Raw genomic sequence first — 27,525 nt, 5'->3', positions numbered from 1 at the left:
TTCTCCTTTCACTAGCTCACGGCATCTCCCATCCAGAGCCCACCCACCTGGGCTCCTGGGGTTGAGGGCTGGGAGTAGGGACTAGAACAGGGCCCAGCCCAGAAAGGGAGGCTGGTTGGGGGGAGCTGCTCTGCAAGAGAACTTGGGCAGCCCTTGCTTGCCCCTTAGGTGGCCAGAGATCCCACCTTACCCTGAAAAGTGTACCACAGAGAGGTGAGGGGGGGAGGGGAGGAAGAGGAAAGAGGGACTAAAAGAGCAGTAGGGATGGGGAAACGTGGGAGGACAGGAAGGAGCCGAGGCTACGGCAAATAGAGGCACAGCAACCAGTCATCCCATAAAAGGCCTTTCCACACCCCGTGCCAGGCCTTGCCGGGGATAGCCTTCCTCATTTTTCGGACGTGGAACACCCTGGCTAGGCCTGTATGTGGCAAAAAGCAGGAGGTCCTATTGAAGTGGAGCGCTTTGGTGCCGGGGTACCAAACCCTGAGCGCCGGCAAGGGAGTTCCCAAGCCGCTCAGAGGCCTCTAGATGGAGCCAGAGAGCCAGAGCTGAGCGGGAGGACAGAATCCAGCGTGTGAGACGCTGCGTGTGAGACCGTGTGTGACTCGGTGAGTGTGAGTGTGACAGGGAGCGTGTGGCACTGTGAGGGCGTGTGACACAGGCCGTGACACTGCGCGGCCTCGTGGGGCAGGGGCCCGTGTGAGTCCGTGAATGTGTGTATGTCACCGGTAAATATGTGAGGCCGCAGCCCATCCCACCCTGGGGGCAGGTGACGGGGGACCCTCGAAAAGCCTGAGCCCTGGAGTGTCACCTCATTCCCACTCTCGTATATTCCCCCCACCTTCATTCTAGAAGAGCCCTCGGGTCCCCTCCCCTCCTCCTCCCAAGGTCCCCTCCACAGCCCCACCCCCACGGCGCGCTGCGGCCACCGGGGCTGACCGCTCTGCGGCTTCGGCCAGAGGGGGAGGGGCGGACTTCCCCGGAGCGCAGCGCGGAGGGAGGGCCACGCCGGGTGCTCCGGGGGTCTGCGTGGGAAGAAGGCGGACGTGGAGAAGCAGATGCCCTCCAGGGAAGAAGGCACTGGGGAAAACATTTCCCCTGCCCCGGCTTCCCGGGAGGCGGGGTAGGGGACAGGTGTTGAGCGAGGTTGGGAGCGGAATGCAGGCGGTCCCAGCTGGGGGCTCGGGTGGGATTCGGCACCGCGAAGAGCCAGGGAGGGGACGCGCTGTGTATTCGGGTCCCGGGTAGGGAGGAGACAGCGGAGGGGGGTCGTGGCTTTGGGGAGCGGTGCTCGGGGTCCCCTCCCAGAGGGACCAGAACGGTCCCGAGCTCCACCTCCCGGCCGGGGGCGGGGGGAGGGCGGGGAGGCGGGCGGGCGGGCCGGGAGGGAGGGGGAGGGAGGGGGCGGGCCGGGCTGTGCGCTCCGCTCGCTGCTGGCTCCGCCGCCGCCGCCGCCGCCGCTGCCGCCGCCGCCGCCGCCGCCGCCGCCTCACACATTCGGGCAGCGGGAGCGCGGCGCGGACGCGAAGCCGCCGGGGCTGCCGTGCCCGGAGCCAGCCGGAGCCGGAGCCTGAACCGCAGCGCCAGCCCCCGCGGTGCGAGCCGCAGCCCGGGCCGGGGCCGGTGGCGGCTCATGGACAGCGGGGCCGGCGGCCCGCGCTGCCCCGAGGCGGGTAAGGATCCGGTGGCGGTGGAGGCGGCGGCGGCTCCCGGTCGGGAGCGGCCATAGCCGGCGGGAGCTGCGGGAGGGGGGCTCAGCGGCGCGAGGCCACGGGGGCCCGGGCGGTGCTCAGCGCGCCGGGGCTGAGGCGGGGGCGGCTGGGAGCCCCGACCCGGGGGCTGAGGTCGGGACACTCCGGCCTCCGAAGTCCGCGGCGAGCGCGGGGCGAGGAGAGGGGTGCTGAGCCGGACCTGTGCCCCTGCGTCCCGCACCCCTGCGCCTTTGGAGCCGCGGGGAATGGGGGGACTCCAGGAGCGCGCCGAATGGAGGTGGTTGGGGGAGGCGCGCAGTCCCCAGCTTGAGGGGGAGGGGGCTCCCGGAGGACGAAGCAGGCGAGGACCCTCAGACACCACACGCACACGCACACGCACACGCACACACACACACACACACTTGTTGGGCGACCAGCTCCGCTCCCTCGGGCGCTTCCAGCTCCCCGCGGGCACGCGGAGGGCCGGACCACGGACATACGAACACGCATACATACATCCGTACATATGTGCACACCGACATACCTCCCGCACACCAGCGCCCGCTGGGGCCCCGTCGCTAGCTCAGAATCCGCTTCAGCGTCTGCACGCTCAGCAGCACGGACACACAACCCATGGCCATAAGAGAGCACCAGGGCACAACCGGGTGTGACATTCGGCGACATGGACACACACAATCCCGTGCCCTCGAGTATGAGTGTCACGGACACAGTGCGCCTGACGAACACTCAAAACCTAACCTAGCACATACATATTCCTTTAAGGAACACACCCTAACATCAATTATGTTACCCACTCCTTGGCCAGAACATAGATACACAACACTGGTCTCGCTTCCCCTCCTCCACTGCACCCACATAAACACAACCCCGGTGTCTCAGCACACGCCTTGACAGCACACACCCTAACACAGAAAGTAGAATCTACAGCGGCGCCTCACGGGTGCAAACCCAGAATCCACGGCTTCACGCATCTTAACACTGGGTTTCACACACACCTTACACCAACAGTGTCACATTACACCTTGCAGCCTATACACACAAACACACGCTCAGTCTCTCTCCCTCGGAGGCCGGAGGCCGGAGGCCGGATTCCGTCCTGGGAAGCCGCGGGGCTGTCGGCGAGCCCCTGGCGCCCCTTCATCTTAATCACGACATTGTTATTGTGAATATCAGCACCCGGGAACCCTGGGGGCTGCCCAGACCGGCTTCCCCGCCTGCGCCTCCCCGCCCCCACTCCGGGCCGGCCGGCCGGGTATTCCCGGAACAGGCTGGACTGGCAGGCCGCGCCATCCCGGCTCCCCCGGGCTTCAAGGCCCTAGGTCCCTTTGCAGAGGGTGCAAGCCTGGGGCAGTGTTTGCGACCCTCTTCGGGCCATTTAGCTGCGTTCTGCGAGCCACCTGGGTCCCCAGCACACCTGGGTCTCGCACACCTGTGTCCCTCTCACACCTGGACGCCCCCTCCGCCGGCTGCCGGCTGCAGGCTGCAGGCCGGAGCAGTACGCGCGGGCAAGACCCTGGGGCCCGAAGGGAGATCGCGGCTCGCGCAGGAGCAAAACTGGTGGGCAAGATGGACTCGGCTACCCTCGGGAGCCCAGACTTCTGGCCTCAGTTTCCCCGGCGGTGATTGGCGACTGTTTCTTCTTGCTGGAAATAGTCGGTGCAGCGTTGAGGTCTCTGAGGATTGAGCGCGGGGCAAAGACCCGTTTCCACTTGCCGTGAGAGGGTCCGTTTCGGGAGAGAGTCCCCACCCGGCCCGGCTCGCCGCGCTTTGTGATTCGGGCGCCGGCTCCCTCCCCGCCCCCTCCCGGCGCCCGCTGTTCGCCTCCCGCCGACGCCGGCTGGCCGGGGACCCCAGGCAGAGGCCCGAGGTGCGGAGGAGTAGAGATTCCCCGCGGCGGCCCCTCGGGCAGGGGGCGCAAGGGGCCCCCGCCTCGCCTTGAGCTCCCGAAGGCCCCGTGTCGCTGGGGTGGGGGTGGGGCCGCCCGAGTCCGAGGATGGTGGAGGAACAGCCGTCCCCACCCCACCCCCAGCCGCCCCCAACACAGCTGCGTCCTCTGGGAGGAGACGCCCGCGCTCCGGGTGTGTGCGGGGGAGCGCCCGGTGACCGCAGCGGTGTAGACGGGGCTGCCCCGGCGGCGACGGAGTCCGGGACATCGGAAGACCGAGGGAGCCTTTCATTACCCGCTCTGGGCCAACCTTCGGTAGCTGCCAAGAAAGAGCGCGCTCAGGTGTTTGTGACAGTCTGGAGATGGGGGCTACTTTCTTGATGTGGAGGTCTAGGAGAATTGAAATCTGTGCTTACAACTAGACCAGGGCATGGAGTGGAATCAGGGGTCAGGGCCGAGAAGGGCCTCCGAGATAGGCAGGGGTAGTGTGGTAGCGGAAGAGATGTAGTTTCAGTTCTAGCAGCGTTGTTTCCCCTCTCTCTGCTAACCCGGTTCAGAGAGGGACTTCAGCTGGAAGAGGATGTCTTGCTGGTCTGGCATCTTGCCAGCAGAGGGGCTGCTGCTGTGGCTACTTGGTCAGGGGATCTGGGCTCGAGAGAGAGAGATGGTGAGCTCACTGCTGGGAGAAAAGGGGTGGAAGCACCAGGAGAGGGCCTTGGGATGGGGGTCGGAGATGGAGGAGGCCCTTCTCCTATGGTTAGGGCTGCCCCTCCTGTGAACAAGGGTAGCTGGTGCTGCAGAGTGAGATTCTTTCAACAATGTATTGAGCACCTGCTATCTGTATCTGCCAGGGCCCATAGTGGGTGGTTGAGGATGCAGTGTATTGGCAAGATAAACACCAAACTTGTCTTCATAGGTCTTCCCAACTAGCAGGAGATGAGTTCATTTATTTACTGAGCCAGTGAATACCTACTGTGTACCTGGTGCTGGAAATAAAATGCTCTATTCAGTTATATATATATATATATATATATATATATATATATATCCTTTACAGTATAATAGATTTTTTTAATTTTTTTTAATTTTTATTTATTTATGATAGTCACAGAGAGAGAAAGAGAGAGAGGCAGAGACATAGGCAGAGGGAGAAGCAGGCTCCATGCACCGGGAGCCCGATGTGGGATTCGATCCTGGGTCTCCAGGATCGCACCCTGGGCCAAAGGCGGGCGCCAAACCTCTGCGCCACCCAGGGATCCCAGATTTTAATGCAACAGATCTCATCTCCCAAATAACTTCCAAGAGGCAAAATTTATTATTTCCATTTCACAATATGGAAATAGGTTCAGATAGGTTCAGAAAGGTGAAGTCACCTGGCCGAGGTCACATGGCTAGGAAGTGGTGGAGCAAGGGTTTGAACCCCGACAATCTGACTCAAGAATGCAGGTGCCTGGAAGCCCTGCAGAGGCTAATAGAGGGCTGTGAAAGAGAGGGGAGAGGAGCTGAGAGCTGTGCACTTGTTCACTGTGGGAAGCCTCTGAACAGCTCCACCCCACACAGCCCCGCTAAGGCTTACCCTTCTCTCTCTCTCTCTCTCTCTCTCTCTCTCTCTCTCTCTCTCTCTCTCTCTCGCAGAGGTTGGCTTTGTCCTTTGATTTGTGTGCCCCCGGTGGCAGTGGTTGTTGTGTAACAGTGCAGGGGTAAGTGTCGGGGGTCACAGCTGACTTGGTCACTGGGACACTGATGGCTGCCTCTGGGCGTTTTAGCATTCAGCAGAAAGTGGGCCCTGGTCTCCCGGGGCGCTGGAAATAAAGGTTCCAGGTGAACCCTCATTGCTATCCTCCCCACCCCCCAACATGTTGACACAGATTGGCTTTCCCTGGACTCTGCTCCCTCATACCTCACTGCTCTCCTCAGGCCTGAGAAGAATGAGTCACTGTGTATGCTGTAGCTCTGCTTCTCAGGGTCCTGGGTGCCTATGTCACTGGGCAGAGGTGGGGACACCCTTGCTAGGAAGGCAGCCAGGGCCTGGGCAAGGGCAGATAAAACACCAATCACTTAAAAAGCTGTCCCCTGGAACTAATGACTCAATAACCAACCACCTGGGCAAAGTTCAGGGATGGTGGGGGCAGGGCTGAGAAACGGCTGCCTCACTGCTGCTCCTGGCTCCTCTGACTCTGTCCCTGCATCCCTAGGACCTCTGGGGGTGGGAATAGGGGGAAGACAGCTACAGGCTGGGAGGCTTGGGGTTTTTCAGTCCTTGAACCCCAAGCCTTCTTTCTTTCTTTCTTTCCTTGCCTGGCAAGTTTGGCAGCCCAGGGTGGGGGTGGGGGTCACTACTCAGCCAACATAGTCTATCTTCTGTGATTTCTGTTGATTTTCCTTCCCCTGCATCCAGCCTTTCCCCTAGCCCTATGGATGTGAAGAGGCATTCTTATTTCTCAAATCTTGACTCTGCTTACTACTCCCGTGACCTGAGACAGTTCGTGATTCTTTCTGAGCCTCAATTTTATCATCTGTACAATGGAGAGTGGTGTGATAATAAAGTACCTGTTTCAGAGGGTGGGGAGGATTAGATGGGATAATGTATGTGAATGGAGCATGTTGGCTGGGATGATGATGATGATGACAGCGATGATGGTGGTAAAGGTGGCAGGAGAATTTGCACTTCTTTCTTAAATCCAAGGACCTAGTACATCTCAGAGATCATAGTTCCCTCATGGTGCATCCTGTTGCTTCCACTCTACTGCCTGGAGGATTCTCCAAGTCCCTCCCCCAGAATCAGAATTCCTGGTGGGGGTTGCTGATAATACTCATTTTAAAGGAACTTCCCAGATGCCTTAAACCTTCTTCAACTCTTGCCCTCTCTCTGAGTAGCCACCCCTCCAAACCCATGTTCCCCAAATTCCTACCTCCCAGAAACATCCTTTTCCCCATACCTTCCTGGCTTTAGATATTTCTGTGGTTCTCTTTCCAACTCAGAAGTTGTATACCATAATCCTTTTCTGACTATGATGGTTGGAGATAAGATATCTCCTAAGGGTGACAGGGTGAATGTGTGAGACAGAAAAAGAATGTGTGGGGGTGGGGTGAGGGTCTTACAGTGTCTGTGCTACCTGGTAGGCCTGAGGGGTTAGAGCCCTGGGTTGTGACCCTGAGAGGGGGAAGGAAGGGCGTACTCTGTAGCACTTCAGAGCTGCTACAAATCAAAGTCACCCTGACTCTGTCAGACAACAGATCTCTGAATTTATAGCCAAAATTTGTGAGCATTCATTTTTCTTAGAAAAACCTGTACAGTAGTTTCATAAAATTCATAAAGAGGGCTGTGATCTAAAAAGGTTTAGAATCCCTGTTCTGGAGAGACTAAGTGAGGCAAACAGTCACTGCCGTATTTCTCCTTCCGTGTCACGTTTAGAGTAATTCCCATAACCCCCACCCTGCCAAGACTTATGCAAGGAATTGGTGTGCAGGATGATCCGCTGTATGTGTGCCAAAGCGGGGGGCGGGAGGCAGGCTAAGGTACCCAGAAAGGAATGAGGTTCTTTGGTTCTTTGGAGACAGTCCTCTGGGAGTGTGTTGGGTTGGGAGCTTGAAAGTAAAACGAGCCTTGTGCCCAGTCCATGTCGGTAGATGGAAAGTGGCTGGAGGGTGGATCCAAAAGAAGCATTAGCTAAATTCCGCCTTCCTTTAAAGTGATTAAGATTGCAACTAGGAACAAGCACTAATCTGATAACAGCCTCATATACGTTGAGTACTTTACTGCCAAGGAGTGACCAGGGAGGAGGTGTGGTTTGGGAATGCTACGTGAAAGAGGTGAAGTGTTTGAAAGAGGCAAAGTGTTTGACTCAGTGTAAGGAATCTGCATTCAATGAGCATTTGCTGAGAGCTTATGGACCTGAACAGAGGATTAAATTTGACCCCAGTAGGTTCTTTGATAGAGTAATGGAATTGGGCAAGGGAATAAGCAGTGACCACCCAGAAAGTGCTAGGATAGGCTAACTCTAGGAACTAAAATAGTTATTCAGAGGCTCTTACTGAGTGCCTACTGTGTGCCAGGTCCAGGGCAGGGTCCTGAGGTTGTAGGAACAAACAAAACAGAGGCTCTCCTGTTCTCTACTCAGTCTCGACAAAGACAATTGACAAATTATTTCCCCAATGGCTACGTAACTACAGTTGTAAGTACTTTGAGGGAGCATTTGTTGAGTACTTATTGTGTGCTAGGCATTTAGCCCACATGATCTCAAACTTCCTAGGACATTTAGGTGGTGTTATTCCCATTTTCCAGATAAGGAAACTGTGGCCCTAAATCATTTCCTCCTGCTCAGCAGCCAGGAAATGGACAGCTGGGGTTCTCCTCAGACTGTCTGATGTCTTCTCCACCCTGATTCCTTACATGTGCCAAATGACTACAACCAAAGAGAAATGACAAATAGTCATTGAGTTAGAACTGTTGTGAGCTCCAGGATAGCAGATTGAGTCAATCTTGGATGCCGCTGTGTCCCAGTGCCCAGAACAGAGCCTAGCACATTGTAAGTGCACAGTAAACGTTTATCGAATGCGTGGTGGCCAGCTTTGTGAATACGCATAGGTTGAGGCAAGGGAATGAGGGTAGGGAGTCTGGCTCTACCTTCAGGAAGTCTGGCGTTTGCCAGGAGAGCCAGAGAACACAGGAATAGGTACATAGTACTGGGGTTGAACAACACAGTCGGGCGGGCGGGGTCCAAGGTAGCTCAGTGATTCATTGCCTCGGGATTGGGGCAGACAATAGTGGCTGTGAGTTGGAGAAAGGAGAGGTCACCATGGGCTGGAGAGGCCTGGGAAGGCTTGGAGGGGCCGGGGGTGGGGGGAGTAGAGCCTGCCTTAAGTGGGGTAGGTGTGGTCTATGACAAGGATAGCTAGGATTTCAAGGTGGGAGGCAGGTATTTCAGGTGCAAGTGGGGAGGTGGGGAAAAGAAAGCGAACCTGAGCCCTCTGCTGAAATTGCTGGGCCTGACTTTGGATTAGAATACAGGGGCTGGCCATGGTTTTGTTGGAGAGGAGGAAGGGGTCAAGACTGGGACAGTAGCAGGTGTGGCTAGGGTCTGTAAATGCACAGCCTCAAAGCTGGGGGGAGGGGGCGATAGGCAGAAGTGGGTTATTGGGGTGATGGGGTTGCAGCTTATGGTTGGCTATGGCATACAGGGCTCCAATTGAAAGGATTTGGGGGTGGGCACGGAGGAGCAGGTCAGAGATAGGACTGGACCATTCAAAGAGGGAGGGGCCAGGTATGAAATAGGGGCCAGATGTTTGTACAGAGAGGGGTTAAATAGGAGCCAGATGTTTACTGAGAGACTGTGAGCAGAGCTTGGAGGGGAGTGGTCAGGACAAAGCTGGTAGTGTCATTGGCAGCTCTGTCCCAGTTAGACCTGCTGGGCTCGCAGTTGCTAAGGACAGGCTGGGGCAGCTCCCAATGCCAATTCCAGGGCTAGTCAGCCCTGACCACAGCCTTGACCCCAATCTTGACCTCTACACTCTTTTTCCACACAACTGTCCGTGTCTTCCCTCCCCCTAGTGGGAGCAGGGGAGAGAGGGAGGAGGAGGAGTCCTGGGAGCTATGCTGGGGGCAATGTGTGTTTGGGGGAGGTAGGTGGCTAATTCCTACTCTTCAACTCTAGCTGTTTCCAGGCCTGATGGGTGCCTAGTTTAAGCTGGTGGTGGGGGCATTGGGCACTCTGGGTGATTATCGTCAGAAAAGAGAGATCTGAACATGTCATATCTCATACGCATATACTGACTGGCCTCTTAGAAGGAAGAGAAACGAGACGTCTTTCTGTTCCCTCCAACCATCTTGAGTGGCTCTCAGTGTGGGGTCTGGGGAATATTAGGGGAGCTTGTGTCTCTTTTTTACCATGTATGTGAGGGGTGCTTAAGGCCTTTCCCTTCTACTTGCTGTCTCTCCATATCTCAGTATCAGGGTAATTACCATGGGTGACTAAGGCAGGATGCTGGTGAGAAGGAGGTGTTGGGCAAAGCACAGAATAGAGAGCAGGGAGGAGGGAGTGTCAGGAGGGTCAGGGCGTTCCATGGGCGGGAGCTGCTCTAGACCTGTTCGGGGCCCTTACCCGCTCCTCCAGCTGGAGCAGACACTGCTGTTACACCCAGCTGTGGGTGAAACTCAGGATTCTGGGTTCTGGGATCAGGGTTCTGGGCTGGGGCTGAGCTCTCTTCATGGGATAGTGTGTACGTAGCAGAGGGAGGGAGAGTCAGGGCCTGGATTGGGCAACCCTCAGCACCAGGTTCCTCTTCCCAGCTGACCTCCTATTTTGCCTCTTTTCCTTGCAGCCCTCCTGATTCTAGGTACTGCCAGGATGGGGCCCCTGAAGCCCAGCCCAGGCCCCAGCGGGCAACGGTTGCTGCTGGCACTGCTGCTTCTGCTGGCTGCATCCCCCGGTCATGCCACTCGGGTGGTGTACAAAGTACCGGAGGAACAGCCACCCAACACCCTCATTGGGAGCCTCGCAGCTGACTATGGCTTTCCAGATGTGGGCCACTTGTACAAACTAGAGGTAGGCGCCCCATACCTGCGAGTGGATGGCAAGACGGGAGACATCTTCACCACTGAGACCTCTATCGACCGCGAGGGGCTGCGTGAATGCCAGAACCAGCTCCCTGGTGAGCCTTGCATCCTGGAGTTTGAGGTGTCTATTACGGACCTCGTGCAGAATGGCAGTCCCCGGCTGTTAGAGGGCCAGATAGAGGTACAGGACATCAATGACAACACACCCAACTTTGCCTCACCAGTCATCACGCTACCCATCCCGGAGAACACCAACATTGGCTCACTCTTCCCCATCCCGGTGGCCTCTGACCGTGATGCTGGCCCCAACGGTGTGGCATCCTATGAGCTGCAGGCCGGGCCCGAGGCCCAGGAGCTATTTGGGCTTCAGGTGGCAGAGGACCAGGAGGGGAAGCAGCCACAGCTCATCGTGATGGGCAACCTGGACCGGGAGCGCTGGGATTCCTATGACCTCACCATCAAGGTGCAGGATGGTGGCAGCCCCCCACGTGCCAGCAGTGCCCTGCTGCGAGTCACTGTGCTTGACACCAATGACAACGCCCCCAAGTTTGAACGGCCTTCCTACGAAGCTGAACTGTCTGAGAACAGCCCCATAGGCCACTCGGTCATCCAGGTGAGAGGTCCCTCCATCTGTCAGGGTTCCCACCTTTAGAAATGGGAGCCCAACCCAACCTGGCGAGACTTCCCTTCTCTGGGAACTGTCAGGATACTGTGGTAAGAGCTCTTCTCCCCAGCCCCAATCTGGTGAGACCTTCCTACCCCAGCAGGTGATATAATTTTCCTCTATCAATCTACTCAGTGAGAGTGACATAGCATATGAATAGCAATGCCCCCATCCCCAAAATTGACCGAAGTTGGAGAAACTCCTAAGAAGAGAAACCCCCTCCCAAGTCAAATGGCTTGGCTCATCCTCCAGCCGGGTGAGCCAAGTTAGAACAAGAACAATCTCTCTAGAGATGAGAATATCTTCCCAACCAGATGAGATTTTCCTGAGCTAGAGGACAGAGCCTTTCTTTGCCTCTTCCTAACAGTCAAATGAGATTATTTTAACCAAGTGAGTCCTCAGAGCTCTAGAAAACTGTGTTCAGATGTCTGACTGTACACCAGCTTCCTTGCCTAGGCACAGGGTGCTTATGAGAATGGGGTGCTCTGGCACGGGGGGCGGGGGGTTAACTCTGCTGAAGTTCTCAGCACCCTTCTCCATGGGAACTGCCTCAGGGGCTGGGCAGCTTGGTGGGGCCAGGGCCTGGGAGGGAGCAAAGAAAGCGTCCCTGCAGACAGGTGGGCGTATCTCCCACTGTCATCTCAGCCCTGGCCTCCTGCCAGCCCCAGCTCCTTTCTCCTTCCCCCTGGGCTGAAGCTGTCTGTCTTTGAAGTGAGGGAGCGGAGAAGGGATCAGCCTGCCCTGTACACCGTTATGGTCCTGGGAAACCCTTCATTCCATGTCCTTAAATTGAAGTGGGGCATGGGGAGGAGTTTTAGGCAGTTTTTTAGAGGCTGGTGGACTTGAACACATAGAAGACAGACTCAGGAATAAAAGGGAGACAGACAGTCAGAGATGGTGAATAATAACAGCCTGGGTGCCAGGCACGGTTCTGAACACATTATGCATATTATGTCATGTAATCCTCACAGTACAAGGTAAGCATTATCCCCATTTCACCGATGGGAAACTGAGCCCACAGAGATTTGGAAACTTGCCTGATCTCACCCAGCTGATGTGTTCACATCCCACTCTGGCCACATCCAGTAGTCTGGCTTCAAAGCCTATGTGTGTAACAGCTACACCCCATTCCAGGAGGCTGAAGCAGGAGAGTGGGACAGAGACAGGGCTCGAGAAGGGGCAGAAAAGAAGGATTGGAAAGAGGCAGAAAGAGCTGAGCAAGACTGGGAGGGAAACAGGGACAGAAATGAAGAGTCACAGAGACAGAGGGAGCTAAGACAGTAAGAGATAGATAAGAAGCTGGGTGACCAGTCTAGAGACAGGGAGAAGTGGGAATCATCGTGAAAAGGTATGTACAGAGAGAGAGAATGAGGATAGGGCAGGTGATGAGAAGAAACGGAGTTTGGCTTTGACAGGATGTGAGCAGGGACCGGTATAGCTGGGAAGCCCTCTGCCCAGGTGTCTCCGCTGTGAAGAAGTCCTATTCCTAACAGGAAAGAGAGGAGACCAGCAGTGGTTTGAGACTCTGCTAGATGCAGTGCCCAGCACTGTGTTAGCACTGATTTTCAGAGACTGATTTTCAGATGGATGGATGGATGAAAAGAGGTATAAGTGCTATTTAGGCAACACTTGCCACATACCAGGCAGTGTTAGACATGTTTACAAGTATTATCTCACTTAATTCTCACCCCAGCCCCATGAAATAGATTCTATTATTATCCCATATTATACACTTGTAGACTGAGGCTTGTGGTGGTTGAGAAATTAGCCCAAGGTCACATAGTTACTTGGGAACTGGGTGCATCTGGGATTTGAACCCAGGACTCTTTTGCTGTGCTCCCTGGAGACTCTGCCAAATTTTACCTGTCCTGTCCTCCCCATTTACCACCATGCTCCCCCACCCCCAGTGCCATCACGTTCTGCATGACTGGGACATAATTCCAACCATCTGTCTCCCTGACCGGTGGTACCTCATGGCCATTCCCACCAGGTTCCCGCTGCCCCATCACCACTCATGTTTGTAGAGACTTGGGCCGAGTGTACATCGGCATTGGCGTGGGAGGGCGTGCCCACTGCAAAGGGACAGACAGTTCATTGTTTGATGCTGGGATCCCAGCCCGCTGCCAGCAGGCTCTGTGGCCTCCACCAACCCCTCCCTCGCAGCCGCCCAGATTCCTCAAGTTGGTGCCTAGCCAGCGCCAACCAGGAGGGAAGAAGCTGCTGAAACAGGTTTCCCCAGTTTGAGAGAGCAGTGGCCTTGGTAGGCTCCTTCTGACCCAGATCCCTACCTGGCTGCTTTCAAAAGAAATCCCCTCACCTGTGGCCTCCAGGTGGGCATGTGGGTCTCCACTCATGAGCAGACACACACATGCATAAACACATGCCTTCTCACACAATAACATGTAATCCCAGTCTCGGAACACATGTAAGTGCACGCACACATATTAGACATATATGTCATATATACGTGCCTCATACCTTTCCAGGTCTTCAGATAGGTTGAAGGCCAGTTTAATTGAGTGGAAAGGCTGCCCCAGTTGGCAACTGGATCCTCATCCCCATACTTGGGCACACTAGCACAGGAACAGTAAGTGGAGTTAAATTGTGCCCTGTCCCATCTCTACTAGTCACTTGTAACACTGTTGAGGATTTGCCAGCTGCATCTTTCCTCCTCGGGGAAAGAGGTCAGTACTGTGCCCTAGTGTCAGGCTTGGGCAAAGGGCAGTCTATGTGCTGCTTTTGGAAAGGGTGTCACTTTAGATAAATTGTATCTGCCATGCTCATTGCCAAGGCAGCACACATGTCCCTTACTTTGCCATCCCCAGACTAACCCGTCCCTGTTTTCCTTGTTTTCCTTTTCTACCCTGTAGGTGAAGGCCAACGACTCGGACCAAGGTGCCAACGCGGAGATTGACTACACGTTCCACCAGGCGCCCGAGGTGGTGAGGCGTCTCCTGCGACTGGACAGAAACACTGGACTTATCACTGTACAGGGCCCCGTGGATCGTGAGGACCTAAGTACCCTGCGCTTCTCGGTGCTCGCCAAGGACCGAGGCACCAACCCCAAGAGTGCCCGTGCCCAAGTGGTAGTGACTGTGAAGGACATGAATGACAATGCCCCCACCATTGAGATCCGGGGCATAGGGCTGGTGACCCATCAAGATGGGATGGCCAATATCTCAGAGGATGTGGCAGAGGAGACAGCAGTGGCCTTGGTGCAGGTATCTGACCGAGATGAGGGAGAGAATGCAGCTGTCACCTGTGTGGTGGCAAATGATGTACCCTTCCAGCTACGCCAGGCCAGTGAGACAGGAAGTGACAGCAAAAAGAAATACTTCCTTCAGACCACCACTCCGCTCGACTACGAGAAGGTCAAAGACTATACCATAGAGATTGTAGCTGTGGACTCTGGCAACCCCCCACTCTCGAGCACCAACTCCCTCAAGGTCCAGGTGGTGGACGTCAATGACAATGCCCCTGTCTTCACACAGAGCATCACAGAGGTCGCCTTCCCAGAAAACAACAAGCCGGGTGAAGTGGTCGCTGAAGTCACTGCCAGCGATGCCGACTCAGGCTCTAATGCCGAGCTGGTTTACTCTCTGGAGCCTGAGCCGGCTGCCAAGGGCCTCTTCACCATCTCACCTGACACTGGAGAGATCCGGGTGAAGACATCCCTTGACCGGGAACAGCGGGACAGTTATGAGTTAAAAGTGGTGGCAGCTGACCGGGGCAGTCCCAGCCTGCAGGGCACAGCCACCGTCCTTGTCAATGTTCTGGATTGCAATGACAATGACCCCAAGTTTATGCTGAGTGGCTACAACTTCTCGGTGATGGAGAACATGCCAGCGCTGAGTCCAGTGGGCATGGTGACTGTCATTGATGGGGACAAAGGGGAGAATGCCCGGGTACAGCTGACGGTGGAGCAGGACAATGGTGACTTTGTTATCCAAAACGGTACGGGCACCATCCTCTCCAGCCTGAGCTTTGATCGAGAGCATCAAAGCACCTATACCTTCCAGCTGAAGGCAGTGGATGGTGGTGTCCCACCTCGCTCAGCTTACGTTGGTGTCACCATCAATGTGCTGGATGAGAATGACAACGCGCCCTTTATCACTGCCCCTTCCAACACCTCTCACCAGCTGTTGACCCCCCAGACCCGTCTTGGTGAGACGGTCAGCCAGGTGACAGCTGAAGACATTGACTCTGGTGTCAATGCGGAGTTGACCTACAGCATTGCTGGTGGCAACCCTTACGGACTCTTCCAGATTGGGTCACACTCAGGTGCCATCACCCTTGAGAAGGAGATTGAGCGGCGCCACCATGGGCTACACCGCCTCGTGGTAAAGGTCAGTGACCGTGGCAAGCCCCCGCGCTATGGCACAGCCTTGGTCCACCTTTATGTCAATGAGACCCTGGCCAACCGCACGCTTCTGGAGACCCTGCTGGGCCACAGCCTGGACACGCCACTGGACATCGACATTGCTGGGGATCCAGAATATGAGCGCTCCAAGCAACGTGGCAACATCCTCTTCGGTGTGGTGGCTGGTGTCGTGGCTGTGGCCTTGCTCATTGCCCTGGCAGTGCTTGTACGCTACTGCCGGCAGCGGGAGGCCAAGAGTGGCTACCAGGCCGGTAAGAAGGAGACCAAGGACCTGTATGCCCCCAAGCCCAGCAGCAAAGCCTCCAAGGGCAACAAAAGCAAGGGCAAGAAGAGCAAGTCCCCGAAGCCCGTGAAGCCAGTGGAAGATGAGGACGAGGCCGGGCTGCAGAAATCCCTCAAGTTCAATCTGATGAGCGACGCCCCCGGAGATAGCCCCCGCATCCACCTGCCCCTCAACTACCCACCGGGCAGCCCTGATCTGGGCCGCCACTACCGCTCTAACTCCCCACTGCCTTCCATCCAGCTGCAGCCCCAGTCACCCTCGGCCTCCAAGAAGCACCAGGTGGTGCAGGACCTGCCACCCGCAAACACATTTGTGGGCACTGGTGACACCACGTCCACGGGCTCTGAGCAGTACTCCGACTACAGCTACCGCACCAACCCCCCCAAATACCCCAGCAAGCAGGTAGGCCAGCCCTTGCGGCTTAGCACACCCCGGCCCCTACCCCACCCCTACCATGGGGCCATCTGGACTGAGGTATGGGAGTGACCAAGCAGGCGTATCCAACTTGCAGGCTCACCAGCCTAGAGGGGCCGACCCAAGCCAGTGGTGGGAGGTGGGACTGAGGATCTGGGGGTGCTGGGGCCTTGATGATGACCCTGCCTCCTCGCCCAGGCATGGAGGGTTAGACTGAGTGAAAATTGAGGGAGGGTGTGCTCTGTGGCATTCTTGCCCCCTCCCCACAGGGAGAGGCCTGTGACTGTCAGATCCCAAGATGCCAAACCAGCTGCTGGGTCTTGCCAGTGGGGGCTGATGGGCAGGTGAGCAGAAGGGTCAGAGGCAAGAAGGTGGGAAGGAAAGTGAAGAAGTAGAGTCTTCTCCAAACCTGGGTCTCTAGCTGAGACCACCCATTGGTGCTTCTCTAGAAGGGAAACAGGGCAACCTGGGGTCCTATTGGGTAACTGGGTAGGGACTCTATCAGGGAGGGGGAGGCTCCCTATTTGTGCCTCCTGTGTGTGCTGTGTCAGCCTCTTCCCCACCCCAGGCTTCTGGGGCTGGGCCCCGGCTCCCCTTCCCCAGTCCCAAACACTTTTCCCTGACAATAAAGTTCTCTATTTTTGGAGTTTTTGTTTCTTATTTTCCTGGAACTGAGAGAAGGAGTGAGAGAGACTGGAAATGGCCCTTTGTCCTTAGGTGCCTACCCAATTTCCCCATCCCTTCTCTTTGCCCCTTCCCACTTCCTAGACCTGCCCTCTACCCCAGCCCTATGTTCATTTACCATCGTCCCATCTACCCCCACATCTGGCAATGTGTCCCCTCCATACTTGTGAAGCCTTCTCCCTAGGAATGACCCCCTCCACCAAGAAAGGGCAGGAGCACCCAAGCGAGCTGCACCCAGGTCCTGCCCTTTGTCCCCTGCTTGAGACTTGACCCTTCCAATCTGCTCACCTGAGCAGCGTCTGACAGAACTCAGGCCAGAACACCTGGGTGAGGGTGAAGTGCAGCCTGCCCACCTCAGGTGAAGGCAGAGAAGCCCTTGATTCTACGAGCCACCTTCCCTCAGGACGAGATCTTCCAAAGTCCCTTTCCCAGCTTCTTCATCTCAACATCACTCAATACCCAACAATTACTGGGCCCTGCCCTGTGTGTCCCCACCATGATCACCAGCCTGGGCTACTGGGAGGGAGGGCCCAGGGAGAGGGGAGGGAATCTTCAGGTTCTCTGGATTGGCCTGCTCTATATTCCCATTCTTAGGGTGCTCCCTTCCGACCGAGGCTGAGGTCCCCTAGTCCTGCCCTTCCTCCCTTCCCTTCCTTCAGCATCTTGCTCTGACCACCTTGGGCTGCTGGCTCTCACTCACACACACTCTCTCTCTCTCTCTCTCCGTCTCTCACTTCTTGCTCTCCTGGGTCTGCCCTGTCTCTGGCTGTGCCTGACGGGCACTGGGGCTACAGCCTGGGTGAGGGGCCTCAGGTCCCGGGGGAGTCTCTGAGGCCAGAGGCAACATGTCTCCATGACAACTAAAGAGGCTTGAGACACTCCCAGGAGGTCCAAGGCACCAGCACTCTACTCTGATTCCATCCACAAACTCCCCAGTGCCCTGGGAGTACCCCCAAAATAAACACACCTGGGGGCTTTGAGGAATGGGGTATGGCAAGGGAAATCTAGTCACGTCTCATCTCTCCTGGACAAATAAGCATCTCTAGGGGGACAGCCAGCAACTCCTGACCTACCATTCTCTCTTCTCTTGTTCTCATCCTTGCTACCGCCAGGTCGCTCTTCTATTCCTTTAGCCTCTTCATCTTTTCTTTCCCAGGGTCTGAGGGATTATCTCTTCCTCAGCTGCAACCCAACACATCCGTGGAGCCACATTGAACATGTCTTCCCAACATTCAGACACAACCAAACCACAACACCATTGTCGTCATCAAAACACATAGGCCACGCTTCTCCTGTGAGATCAGCATGGTACTAGACCCTGAGGGGAAGTGGTCATGTACATACAAGACATAGGAGTGAAAAGATGACACATTTGAGCATCTTGACCATGGAGCAGGAAGTGCCGTAGTGAAGCTTTCCCCAGCTTGCTGCTCCACTATTCCTTCTGCTGCTAGGTGCTTCCTTTTTTTTTTTTTAAATCTTTACATGAGGTGCATTGTACCATACTCAGCACTTTATGTGAATTAGCTCATTCGATGCTCATAACTCTTTGTGACATAAGTCATTAACGCTCATTTTCCAGAAGTGAAAACTGGTTAGCGGTGGAGTCAGAATTCACACACAAAGCATCAGGAAATCTGATCTCCAGAGTCTGCTGTTAGCCATAATGCTGCACAAGAGGGGTCCCACGATTAAGTCAGTGTAGGGAGTAGGGGACGTACAATCACATGGGCCTATTAAAACCTCTGCGAGGCCTGAAGAAAGAGGGGCCTGCTAACCTTTTGTGAAACTCTGGGTTTTCCAAATGTATCTGACCACAGTGCCCCCTCCCTCTCTCTGAGGAACACAGTATGGGAATGGGAAAACCTGCATAGGTCATGGGAGTGGGCTCCTGGAAGGAAAATGTTGAACTTGAGCCAGCTCTTCAGTGATGAGCAGGACTTGGGCAGGAGGTTCAACCAAGTGAGCCAGCTCCTGAGGCAGGAGTGAGCATGGCCAAGTGGAGGACAGGGAGAGGGCAGAAAGGGGAGTAAGTATTAGGGCTAGAGTGGAGGGCACAGGAGGGAGCAGAGAGACAAGAGAGGAAGAGCTGGAGGTTGTGGAGTACACAGATGCCTTGCCAAAAGTTCTTTAATGCGGAATGCAATGAGCGCTCATGAGTTTTGGATGAACTGAGTTTTAAAAAATTCACCAGAGTGTATGGTGGGTATAAAGGGGGTAGAGGTGAAGGTACAGGATTGAAACTCTGAGGTCTGGACTAGGATGGTGGCAGTGGAGACAATGGATGGATGGATTTGGCTAAACTTAGGGAGAAATGACCTCTAGGACTCAAAGGATAATTGGATATACTGTAGGGATGGGCAATGAGTATCACAGCTACCAGCATTCCCAGGTGGACATGATCTGTGTCTGGGTGATGGCATAGTGACGAAATCATTGTCCATGCAAAAACTGATTGAAGAAAAAGAAGAATTGGGTTTCAGACTTGTTGAATCTGAAGGGCCAGTAAGGACAGCTAATAGGAAATACCCAGCAAATGTCTAGAACTTCAGGACTAGCATCAGAGAGATTTTGGATCTAGGCCTTTTAAGATTTGATAGTGATAGATGTATAGGGAATGTTTAGGGTTGAGCATGCCCCAACCCTCCATTTTATAGAAAAAGAAAATCATAGGCAAAAGGGACCAAGTGACACACCTAGTAGGCAGGATTGAAGCTTTGAATTACCAGGTGTAGGTTTTTTAAGGAGGGAGGACTGCTGGCTATATCATCTTGGAGAAAACTGCAAAGAGAAGCCCCTGACAACCAGATTGGCCGGTGACTCACAGACCCTTCCTGGAGACTGTTCACTTCGACCAGGGGGGTGATGCCCCTTTACAACATCCCACCCACAGGTCAATTTGGGGGATCTTGTCTGTCATCACCCAGACCCTGTGGTGTTTTGGATCACAACACAGATCCCAAGAAGGGCTGCCTATTCCTGAAGATGAGATGGGAGCCAAGATGGAAAGGCAGTTCTGAGCCGCCTTCCCAACAGCTTAAGAGCTCCTCGTCCTGACAGCCTCCCCCACCCCAGCTGCCTTGAATGGAATGAAGACTGTGATGGATCAGGAGGTACCAGGAGAATGGGTCTGCAAACCCAGGATCTCCTCTCGTGGCCTTCTTGATAAACTCCTATTGAGGGTTTTAGAGTAAAGACAAAGCACCTGTGAAGTCTTAGAGGCTTGGAGGGAGGCTGGAGTCTTAGCAGCAGCAGGGCCTTGGCCTGAGCTGCTCCCACTCCTGGCTTCCAGGGGACCCTGTGTCTACACTCTCCACCACTCCTAATTTCTGGATGACAGGAAAATCAGTGACAGTCCCAGGTGGGCGTTTGGGTGACTGGTTGGTTGTGCCAAGTGCCAAGCTGAGGTTGCCAGGTTCCTGGGAGGATCGTTAACCCATAGCAGGCATGTGGGGCTGCTGGCTGGGAGCAGCCTGCACAGTTCTACCGCCCCTACGCCAACATCCAGTCCAAGCCTGTCCCCTCCCAGAAGCTCCTTCCTATTTGCTAGAAGGAGTCTCCATTTGAGGCCAGCCTTCCTAATTCCTGATGGATGCCAGACCCCTCCCCCTCTGCCCAGGTCCTCTTGGGCCCCGCCCTCTACAGTTAATACTCTGCTTCCTGATCTGGAGGATGGGGGAGTTTCCATTGTTCTGCTTCCCCACCCCCAAAGGGCCCTGGTTTCTCAACGGGCTCCCTTTCCTTCTTCCCTCCCTCCCACCATTCTCCTCTCCCAGGCCTCTCTGGAAGGGGATGCAGTGGGGACAAAGCCCCCGCCCCCCGCCAGTGGGAGGGGACGCAGCAGGGAGTCCTGAGGTTGCCTACAGCATGACTGCAGGGGTAGGAACAGAGGATCAGAAAGACATTGGGATCTCATTTAGATGGAGGCAATGGGAAGTCAAAGAGCAATGAGACAGGTGAGGAGCTGAAGTTCAGGGGTGCTATTTGGAAATTAGGGAACTGTTTTGGTATTGGTGAGCTGTTTTGGAATGAGAAGTTCATACTGCTTTAAGGAAGCTGTTCTAGAAATTGGAAGCTTGCTTGTGATTGAAGGCTATGCTGGAATTAGGGGAGTTGGCTGGTATTGTGCTATTCTGGTGTGGGCTGTTCTGGAATTAAAGGCTATGCCAATACTGGGAAGCTGTGCTGTGAGAGTGGTTGTACTGGGTTAGGCTTATTGTGGTGGCCTGGGGGCTATAATAACACTGGGGCCTGTGCTGTGGGACTTGCTGCGTGTAGTCTTAGCTATCCTGTCCCAATTAAGGGGCAGTCCTCCATCGGGGTCTGTGCTTCCTTGGGGGCTGTGCTGTGCTAGGGAGCTGGGCCTCTTCTCAGTCGCTGCTGAGGCCTGGGGGACCAGGAGCTCTGGGGTGGGCCAGGCTGGGGGTGGAGATCACTGTGGTGGTGGGCCTCTGGGGCAGGCTGGCCTGCCAGCAGTGACCCTCCTTCTCCTTGCAGTTACCTCACCGCCGCGTCACCTTCTCCGCCACCAGTCAGGCCCAAGAGCTGCAGGACCCATCCCAGCACAGTTACTATGACAGTGGCCTGGAGGAGTCTGAGACGCCATCCAGCAAGTCATCCTCGGGACCCCGACTCGGTCCGCTGGCTCTGCCTGAGGATCACTATGAACGCACCACCCCTGATGGCAGCATAGGAGAGATGGAGCACCCCGAGAACGGTGAGGAGTGTGAGCATGGTCAGGGCCCCCTGGGAATGGGTAGCAGCTGAGCATGGTGAGGAGACCTCAACAATGTCTTCTATGTGTTCAGCAGTACTCACTGTGCTGAGTACTTTGAGCTATACGTTCATTTAATCCTCACGACTCTGATGTGAGAACTTCACTGTTCTCTTTACAGTGCAAGCATGTGAGGCTCAGAGAGGTTAAGTCACTTACCCAAAGTAACATGTGGGAAGTGACAGAGCTGGGAGGGATTCAGACCCAGGCTTCTCTGACTTCAGAGACCTTGCCTTCAGCACCACATCATACTGCCTTCCTGAACGGGGCCTAGGAGAGGAGTGGCCAGGGGCTCAGGCGGTGGTGAGGGAAACTTGAGGGAATGGGGGGGTCCCTTTATGGGGTCAGAGGGCCTTGAGAAAAGAGAGGGGACCCTGGATTCAAGAGTCCAGCTCCTCTGTGAGGAGCTCTGGAAAGGGTATGCCACTCCCCTGAGGGGAGGAGCCGGAGAGGGTCTGGCTGAGGAAAGGGAGTGGGAGGTCTCGGGAGGGGAAAGGCTGGTCTGCGAAGGGTTTGAAGGTGATGGCAGAAGGGACGTCTGGGCCAGAGCAGAGGTCAGTGCGGGAATGGACAGTGAATGTGCTGTCAAAATGTGTGTGTGTGCGTAGTACGTATGCTTGTGTGTGTGAGGGCATCCGTGATAGCCGCTGGAGGAGGAGACTCAAAAAGGTTCCCCTTGGGACTGAAAGACTCTCCCACTTGGAGCTGTCCTCTCGGGTCTTGTCCCCTCCCTCAGTCCAAACTGACCCCCCCAAAAACGCTGCGACGTCCCACACCCAGCCGTCAGGCCCAGGGCCCTTGTCTGACAGCCCAGGCCCTAGGTCTCCGAGTGCCCTCCGCCCCACCCTGCCCCTCCGTGCTCTCTCTCATGCCCATCTCGTCCTTTTTGTGCCCGCGCAGAGCCGGCTGGCCGGAGCAGGCCCTGAGGTGGAGTGCCAGGTATGTGGGGGCTGCTCTGGGGTCTGGGGTCTGGGGGATTTGGCCCAGCACCCAGCCCCGCCCACCCAGCGCCCTTGCTCTGCTTGGTGCCAAGCTGGGTCCCTCAACTCTGAGCTGAAGAGCCTTGGTGCTTTGAGGGTTAATGACAGCGCTGTCCCCTCCTCACCTTGCACTGGCAGGAGGCCAAGCCAGGGTGGGTGGGACCCGGGGAGCCTCTGACCCAGGCAGTGCTGCTCAGTCATGTCCCTCAGGGAGGGTCACCGCCTGGTACTGTCCCTGAGCGAGGGCAGACAGGGGCAACCATGACAGGAAGTGCTCATGGCCCAGCCGTTCCCATGGAGACCCCCCGCTGCCCAGCAACCACACCGGCTACTGATGTCAGGCGGCCAACTCCTGTTCCCGTGGGTGTTCTGGGCAGGGAGCCGGGACTAGACCAAGGGTGGTGGTTGGCATAGGGGGCTGGAGTGAGGTGGGGAGGGGTTGCATGAGTGTGCTTATGAGTATGTGGGTGTGTGCTTCTATGTGAACTCCCCACACAGAAGCTCCCTTCTCCCTGGCTTTCAAGCAAGGCCTCACCATGCTGGGTTAGGGTGGGTTCCAGGACAGCTGGGAGCACGGTGAGGCTTGAGGGGGTTCAGAAGGAAAGTATGTGCCCAACCTTTATCTGAGGATGGAGATGCCCAGTATAGATTTGTGTGTCCATACCTAATCTGAGGATAGGCATGTGTGTGTATGTGTGTGTGTGAGTGAGTGTGTGAGTGTGCACGACTGACAGACAGACAAATGGAGATATTGTGCCCTTAAATGAGGATGGGGGTTTCCTTATCCCTAAGGATAGACTTGCTTGTTTAAGCCTGACTGGAGATAGATGAGGGAGTGTGTAGATGGGTTGTGTGTTTGTGCACCTGTCTGAGGGAAGATTTGGTGGGTGTGTTGATAGGCGAGCTGGAGGGTGGCTGAGGATGGAGAAACACATCTATTTAAGGATAAATTGTATGAGAGAGAGAGAAGAGCCTGCGGTGGATGGTGGCAGAGTGTCTATTTGCGGGTGTGTGTGCCTGTGAACTCAGTGGGCAAAAGGGGCGTGCACCCCTGTTCGAGGCAGGGCGTAGGTGCCTGTGGGAAGCCATGGAGTGGAGCTTTGTGATGTTACTCTGCCTGAAGACTGTCCTCCCCATTCTGTCCTGCAGACCTGCGCCCTTTGCCTGACGTTGCTATGACAGGCACATGTACCCAGGAGTGCAGCGAGTTTGGCCACTCCGACACATGCTGGATGCCTGGCCAGTCATCTCCCAGCCGCCGGACCAAGAGCAGCGCCCTCAAACTCTCCACCTTCGTGCCTTACCAGGACCGAGGAGGGCAGGAGCCTGTGGGCGCCGGCAGCCCCAGCCCCCCGGAAGACCGGAACACCAAAACGGCCCCTGTGCGCCTCCTGCCCTCCTACAGTGCCTTCTCCCACAGTAGCCATGATTCCTGCAAGGACTCGGCCACCTTGGAGGAAATCCCCCTGACCCAGACCTCGGACTTCCCACCTGCAGCCACACCGGCGTCTGCCCAGACAGCCAAGCGCGAGATCTACCTGTGAGCCCCCTCCTGGTCGGTGGCCTTGCCCCTCCCAGCCACCGGCCAGGTCCCAGATGGGCCCATTCCAGGGTCCTGCTCCTGACCCCTCCAGTGTGGACTTCCCAGCCAGGGCCCCAGGTTGGGGTGAGTACTGGCCTCATGACCACGTAGGCCCTTCCCCCAAGCAGGGTCCAGGTTCTCTCTCCTCACTTCATCCCCCAGCCCCAGCCCCTGGGAGCCCTTCTTCCCCTTTATGGGGCTCCCCCAAGCTGGTGCCCAAGAGGGCTCCTCCACAATGACTAGGCTCCCTTCCCTCCACTTCAGGGGAACGCCCCCTCACCTCGGGCAGATGGTGGAGTCAAGGGTGGGCAACACACTTTTAACTCATCGTTTCCCACATGGCCGACCAGGGTGGAGACAGGATGTCCCCATTCCAGCCCTGCTTCAGGGCTGAGCCGGGGAGCCCCTCTCCCTGGGAACTCCCAGAGGAAACTCTTGACCGCCAGGGGCTCCCTGAAGGGCTTTTGTTACCAAAGGTGGGGTGGGGATGGGGGTGGGAGTGGGGTGGAGGCCATGTCTTCCTACACTGCTCCTGGGCTGGCCCACCTGCCTGCCACATGCCCATGCCTGATCCCATCCAGGCACCTCCTTCCCTGCTGGTCATGCAGTGTCTGTATATAAGGACCTTGGAATGATGTCCCCATTTCTGCCTGATTTGCAACTTTTCTTGTTGATGTTGTGTTGTCTTGGGGGACCCCTCTGGGGGGGGGGAGGCTACCCTGTGCCCCCTCCCCCCTGCCGCAGTGCCCCCCACCCCAGGCCTCTACTGTTCCATGTTGTAAATACCCCTGGGGCCGTAGTGGGATGGGGGTGCAGGCCAGGGAAACAATGGGTGGGTGAGGGTGGGGATGGGGGTAACATTCGCCTATCAGCAGAGCTGGGCTTTTATTTAATTTTTTTTAAAAATACAAATCTCTATTTTTTTGGAACTGTTGCGCTGTGCCCTGGGTTGGGGGGATCCCCGCTCAGGCTGGCCCCCCCACATCCAGATGAGCATCACAGAGGGGCCCTGAGGCTGTGGGGGGGCAGCTGGACAGGGGTGGGATGACTGTGCCTCTGGCCTGGTTGGGTGAGTTGGGAGCAGGAAGGTTTGCTCAAGGGGTGGCTGGTTGCTGCCTCCAACAGGGGGAACCTGCACCCTGCCCCCTCCCTGCCCCCCCCCCCCCAGCCCCTGCCATGACTGACCCGTCAGCCTGTAAAACCACCATTGCCTTGATCTCAGGGGGTGGGAAGCGCTGCCTCAGGGCACCCTGGGCTCCAGGCCCCCTTCTTCCAGTTGGGCTTCCCTTTGCCAGGGTCAGGGGTCCCCTGGGGGAGGGGGTGGGGAGATTGGGGGGCAGAGAAGCCTAGTCAGCCATGATGAGGTGGGATTGCTTTCTGCACCTCAGGGGGCCAGGGTGTGAGGGGCATCCTGTAGAGCCCTCATCTCCCACTGTGGCCATCTCAAAGCCTCAGTCCCTCTTCCTTCCAGAAACCCCCACTGCCTTGGCCCATACCTCTCCAGCTCCCCAGGGGCCCAGGCTGGGAGGCTGGAGACTCAGGGTATGGCCCTTGCTTGACTTAGTCTAAGCTTGGGGGCCGGCCCAAGGGTGGGTGGGGTGGGTACAGGCTGCTGGGTCGTCTGGTGCCTTTGGGAGCTGTGCTGCTGGGGTCTTGACTCCTGTAACCCCAGAGACCCCACTGCACCTCGGGAAAGCTAGGGGCCTGAAGAATCACCCTATTCTCTGCTCCTTGCCCCTACCTTGGCTTGGGGTAACAGTGCTGGGAAGGAGAGCATTGTTAGGCTGGTAGCCTCAGCATACACAGCCCTTCTATTGAGGGCAGAGGGTAGAGTGGGCTGAGGTAGCAGCAACCAGGTCTGGGGGTTGGCCAAAGGCTCCTTTCCCTGGGGGAGGCCCAGAAGTGGGCCAGGGGCTTGATAAAGAAACAGCCCCCTTCCCCCTGCACAAACAGGGCAGGTGCAATAGTGGTAGAGTTGGTAACATGAGGTGCCCAGCTGGTGGGGCAGTGGCCTCAAGGGCTGTCTGGGTCCTGGAGGTCAGGATTCTGGCAAGAAGATTGTATGAGGCCCATTTGCTTGGTGGAGAGGGTGGTCCAGACAGGAGGCATTCCTGGAGTCACTGGACTCCCCTGGAAGCCCCTGGTGGCCTGGGTACCCTGCCCTGGTCTTGGAGACTCCTGAGCACTGAGTGGAAGGGCAGAGGAGCATTTTGCACAATGGAGAAGCCAGAAGGAAGGGGGTAGCCCAGATGGCTGGGAGGGCTGAGAAGCACAGAGGAGCCCTTCCCACAGGCAAAGGCAGAGTCCCAGCCCCCTGGTTGGGGTCAGGGCACTGAGTCTGTCACCACCTGGGCACTCGAGGAGAAACCAAAGGTGGGCAGGGGATAGGTGACAGCACTGGGGACCACCCCTGTTGGTCCTAGGTCTGTGAAGTCCTTCCCCAATGCCTTGTGTCGCGTACAGTTTTATGTACAAATAGACGACATTTGGCCAGGGGAGACCCCCCCCCCCAAACCCAGCCTGACCCAGTCAGTGTCTTCCTAGAGGGGACCTAGTTGGTTCCCAACCCCCTACTTCAGAGCATGTCTCTTGGTAGGGGGAGGGTATATGGGGACATATTTCCGGGGGTCCCTGAAGCGTGTCTCACATCCCCGGGGGAGGGTCTCTGGGGCATCTCTCACCTCTGGGGGCTCCCTAGGCCCTATCTCTCCCTTTGGGAGTCTCTGGAGGGACATGTATTCCCTCCGGGGACCATGGGAGCATGTCTCCCCCCTACCCAGGCTCTCTGGGGAGCCTGTTTTCCTCCCAGGGTTCCTGGGAGTACTTAAGGCATGTCAGTCTTGGGCCATCTCTCTTCCCAGGGAAGGGGGCTATCTCTGAAGCATGTCTGGGAAGGGATATTCCTGACCCTCCCTGCATCTCTCCTCTGGGGGTGTCTCTGACCTGCAGCACTTTGGGATGAGACTGGGCAGCTCCGAGTTGTCTTTTCTCCTGGAGGCCCTGCGATACCTCTCTCCCGAGGATCCGGCCTCTGGAGCCATTTCTTCCTTGGGCGTGGGCTGTCTCCTGGTGTTGGGAAGGCTTCTGCTGGCCATGAGAAAGTCTCTTAGGGGGCGCCTCCGCGTGGGACTTCTCTGGGAGGGGGGACTCTGCCTCGCCCTTGGGGTCCCCGGGCGGCTGTGTCTGCCCGTGGGGAGAGGGAGACTGTGTCTCCTCGGGTTTTCGGAGTGGGGAGGGGGGCCGTGTCTCTCTCGTGTGTTGGGGGGTGGGGTTCGGGGAGGGGGGTTTGGGGCTCGTGGGTGCCCACACTGGGGTCGTGTTTCTCTTGGTTCGTGCCACTTCCCACCGCCTCGCTCCTCCCGGGAAGGGCCCCCGCCCCGCCCTTACTCCCCCGCCCCGCCCCCGGCGCTGCGAGCACAATCCCGTTGATTTGTAATGATTTCCGTCTCTGTCTTTCTCTTTCTCTGACCGCCCCTCCCCCGCCGCGAGCATGCGCAGGCACCGCCCCTCCCCTCTCCGGTTCGGTTCGTTTCCGGTTTGTTTGCTGAGCTGTCAATGGAAGACCCGTGTAATTATTCCCGAGCTTTACAATAAAAGTGTGAAAACCGGA

General features: G+C 56.5%; 1 protein-coding gene across 4 annotated transcripts; it reads left to right on the top strand.

Moving 5' to 3' along the window:
- Window positions 1-1,102: 1,102 nt before the first annotated feature.
- PCDH1 (protocadherin 1) lies at window positions 1,103-27,525 on the top strand. 4 transcript variants are annotated; one of them, XM_025445090.3, is made up of 6 exons: window positions 1,470-1,673; window positions 9,919-10,766; window positions 13,688-15,883; window positions 21,077-21,296; window positions 22,254-22,292; window positions 23,483-23,621. In XM_025445090.3, exons 1-5 carry the CDS (start codon window positions 1,634-1,636, stop codon window positions 22,277-22,279), a joined length of 3,330 nt encoding a protein of 1,109 aa, XP_025300875.1. In that variant the 5' UTR covers window positions 1,470-1,633; the 3' UTR covers window positions 22,280-22,292; window positions 23,483-23,621. The 4 variants fall into 4 exon arrangements, with proteins under 4 accessions (XP_025300873.1, XP_025300875.1, XP_025300872.1 ...); XM_025445088.3 differs by lacking the exons at window positions 1,470-1,673; window positions 22,254-22,292 and adding an exon at window positions 1,103-1,123 and having other exon boundaries at window positions 23,483-27,525; XM_025445087.3 differs by lacking the exon at window positions 22,254-22,292 and having other exon boundaries at window positions 23,483-27,525.

Source organism: Canis lupus, chromosome 2 (genome assembly GCF_003254725.2).
Source record: "Canis lupus dingo isolate Sandy chromosome 2, ASM325472v2, whole genome shotgun sequence".
Classification (NCBI taxonomy): Eukaryota; Metazoa; Chordata; class Mammalia; order Carnivora; family Canidae; genus Canis; species Canis lupus.
Note: the sequence above shows the minus strand (reverse complement) of the source record. Positions and strands in the feature narration are given on the sequence as shown.

Excerpts from the sequence above, each read along its gene's own strand:
- PCDH1 (XM_025445087.3), top strand. The coding sequence starts at position 1,634 with ATGGACAGCGGGGCCGGCGGCCCGCGCTGCCCCGAGGCGG. Across the intron at positions 1,674-9,918 it reads CCCGCGCTGCCCCGAGGCGG|CCCTCCTGATTCTAGGTACT; the intron begins GTAAGGATCCGG and ends TTTTCCTTGCAG. Across the intron at positions 15,884-21,076 it reads CCAAATACCCCAGCAAGCAG|TTACCTCACCGCCGCGTCAC; the intron begins GTAGGCCAGCCC and ends TTCTCCTTGCAG.